Raw genomic sequence first — 2,845 nt, forward strand, 5'->3', positions numbered from 1 at the left:
ACCGCTGCTCTCTCCTTCTCGCCTCCTTCCCTCTGCAGCGAGGCTGAACAACTGGCCCCCGTTGCCGTCCTTCTGCCCGGTGAAGCCTTGCTTTTACCAAGACATCCCCGTGGAGATCCCTGCTGACTTCCAGAAGACCGTTTCTACCATGTATTACCTCTGGATGGGTGAGTCCCCGGGGGAAATCTAAGGGCAGGTCCTGGGGGGAGGTAGAGGAACAAGTGTCCTGCGTGCGAGTGAACGCTGCTGGGCTGGAGACCTTGCGATTATCACGCAGTGCCCGGGTCTGGGGGGCCGAGCCCTTGGTGCGGGGAGGGGGGAGCCTTGCTCGGGTTGCTTGACCGATGTTCTCTCTCTCAGCCAGCACCATTGCTCTCTTCCTGAACTTCTTGTCCTCGCTGGCCTGGTTCTGTGTGGAGCCCTCGTCCGGTTCTGGGTTCGGCCTCTCCATTCTCTGGGCTCTCCTCTACACGCCCTGCTCCTTTGTCTGCTGGTATAGGCCGATGTACAAAGCTTTCAGGTGTGTATCTGCTTGAGCTCCCAGGGCAGCGAAGCAGCGGGTGGGATGGCTGCAAGGCGGGTGCTTGAAGCTGGGGAGACTGGGCTGCTTGGGAGAACGGGCCCTTGCGCTGAGTGCGGCACCGATGGTGCCCCAGCTGCTTTTGTGGCCTTTGGGTCTGGGGGATGTGGTGATTCTGCACTGAGCTCCTGGCTGAGGAACAGACCTTGCTTTGGCTGGGGCTCTTTTAAGGAGGTCACAGGAACGTGTTTTCCTGTGGACCTTGCCGTTGGAGATCCCTGCACTGCCTTATGCCTCTTCCTCAGATTTGTCCTTGTTTTAAGACCCTTAACCAGTGGCTGCGCCTCTGGGGCCTGCGTGCTCGCTCTCGCTTTGAGGAATGTTTGAGAGTTGTTTTCTGTGGCCTAACCTCGTCTGTCTCTTTCTCCCAGGAGTGACAGTTCATTCAACTTCTTTGTCTTCTTCTTCGTCTTCTTTGCCCAGAACGTGATGTATGTGCTGCAGGCGATCGGCATACCAAACTGGGGATTCAGGTGTGCGTTGTGCTGGCCCTGGGGAGTACCCGGTCAGCCGGGTACCCCAGCAAGGGAGGAGGCGGGTGGGGAAGAGGGAACCTGTGGGCGACCACCTCTTGTTTTGCAGTGGCTGGATATTGAGCCTGATAGCGCTGCGGAAGAACACAGCCGTGGCTGTGATGATGATCCTGGTGTCCTTGTTCTTCACAGCAGTGGCTGTGTTGGGCATCATTATGCTGAAAAAGGTGAGTTTGGATCGAGCCTCTGGACCAGAGTGCCCCTTCAGGAGGATGAGGGTGGGTTTTGGCAGGTGCGGGGGCACAGCTCTGTTCACTGGGGGCCCGGAACGGGGCCGGTGCGCTGACCCCGAGCCTGCCGCTCTCTTCCAGATCCACTCTCTGTACCGCCGGACGGGCGCCAGCTTCCAGAAAGCCCAGGAGGAGTTTGCCGCGGGGGTCTTCTCCAACCAGGCGGTGCGCACTGCAGCGGCCAACGCTGCCACAGGGGCCGCCACCAATGCCTTCCGGGTGGCCAATGCTGCCACAGGTGCCGCCACCAATGCCTTCCGGGTGCCCTAGCCGGGCGGTGGCCCCGGCTTCTCATCGCACGTGGGCTCTTTCTAAGGAAGAGGAAATCCAAGTTGCACTTTCATTGGATCCCCGTGTGTCTGCATCAGCTGTCAGAGGCCGCCTCATCCCAGCTTGGAAGTGCTGGTGCCTGAATCGTCTGCTGCTCTAACCCCTTCCCTCACGGATGGAGGCTGTTCTGGTTTGTGCTGGTCCCCTTCCCTCAGTGGACTGGGGAAGGAGCGGGACGGGAGGTGCCGTGACCAAGCCCTGTGCCTGTCATTGCCCTCCCTTCCAGCACCAGGAGCCTCCTCCAGACGTGTGACAGGGACTGAAGCGGCTGCTCACCTTCCCTGTGTTGGCCAGGGCTCCCCTGTTTCCCCACCTGGCGATGCCACTTGTGTGCCCTGGGGCACAAAGGGGTTCCCCGCGTGTCCAGTCCCAGGGCGTGCAGGGGCTGGCTCTTCCCTGGAGGCTTTTGCCTGCCTTCCCTTTGATGCGGGACCTGATTCTCTGCCAAGAAAATCGTCACCCTCTTCCCCCAGGGGCTTGCTCCGGTGGGGTGGGGCGGGGCTGGGTCTGTCCCCAGGGTGCTGAGCTCGGAGGCAGCCCTCCTCCAGTCCCTTTCCCCTTCTTCTCCCTCTCTCCTTTGCCGGGCTGAGCCCGCTCCAGGCGCAGGGATAAGGAGAGTGGGGCCGGGACAGGCAGCGGTGGTGCACGTGCTGCTGTTGGGGCTTCTTGCCTTTAGCCTGCGTGCCCAGCCACAGCTGTCCGGGACTGGCACGCGGTGGACCCTAAAGCCAGGCTGGGCACCGGGGAGGGCTCCTGGTACCTCCTTAGCTCCCTCCTCGCCTCCAGCTGAACAGCTTCTCCCTTCCTCTGCCTGCCCTGGGGCCAGTGATCCCTCGCTTCCACCCCAGCACTCTTCACCCAGAGCCTGCCCCTTCCCCAGGGGCCTTCGCCCTCCTCCCTTTTCGGGTGCTGAGCCGGTGCAGCACTGCCTAGTATGTGCCCTGTGTCCCTGCTAGCCCCTGGTGTCCCCCCTCCCGTGTGCCAGTGTCCTCGGGGCTCCCTGGGCCTCGTGTCGCTGGGACGGGTCTCACGAGTTCTGCTTCGCCCCATCTCTCCTCTCCGATGCTCCTGGGTTTGTCCCCGCTGCTCCTGGGCTGGCGGGAGGGTTCGTGCCTTCACCTGGGGGGGGGCCAGCACACGCGGCGGGTCCCCCGCGGCCGTGCCCTGTCCTG

At 62.3% G+C, this 2,845-nt stretch overlaps 1 protein-coding gene across 1 annotated transcript in view; it reads left to right on the top strand.

The window, feature by feature from the left end:
- LOC103914424 (protein FAM189B-like) overlaps nucleotides 1-2,845 on the top strand; it is a 10,521-nt gene that overhangs the window by 1,899 nt on the left and 5,777 nt on the right. The window contains exons 2-6 of the mRNA XM_009321063.1: nucleotides 39-167; nucleotides 361-520; nucleotides 952-1,053; nucleotides 1,163-1,280; nucleotides 1,425-1,604. Of these exons, the coding sequence (XP_009319338.1) occupies nucleotides 39-167; nucleotides 361-520; nucleotides 952-1,053; nucleotides 1,163-1,280; nucleotides 1,425-1,604 (689 nt within the window). The remainder of the gene's footprint in view (nucleotides 1-38; nucleotides 168-360; nucleotides 521-951; nucleotides 1,054-1,162; nucleotides 1,281-1,424; nucleotides 1,605-2,845) is intronic.

The sequence above is a fragment of the Pygoscelis adeliae genome, unplaced genomic scaffold (genome assembly GCF_000699105.1).
Source record: "Pygoscelis adeliae isolate BGI_AS28 unplaced genomic scaffold, ASM69910v1 Scaffold1443, whole genome shotgun sequence".
NCBI lineage: Eukaryota > Metazoa > Chordata > Aves > Sphenisciformes > Spheniscidae > Pygoscelis > Pygoscelis adeliae.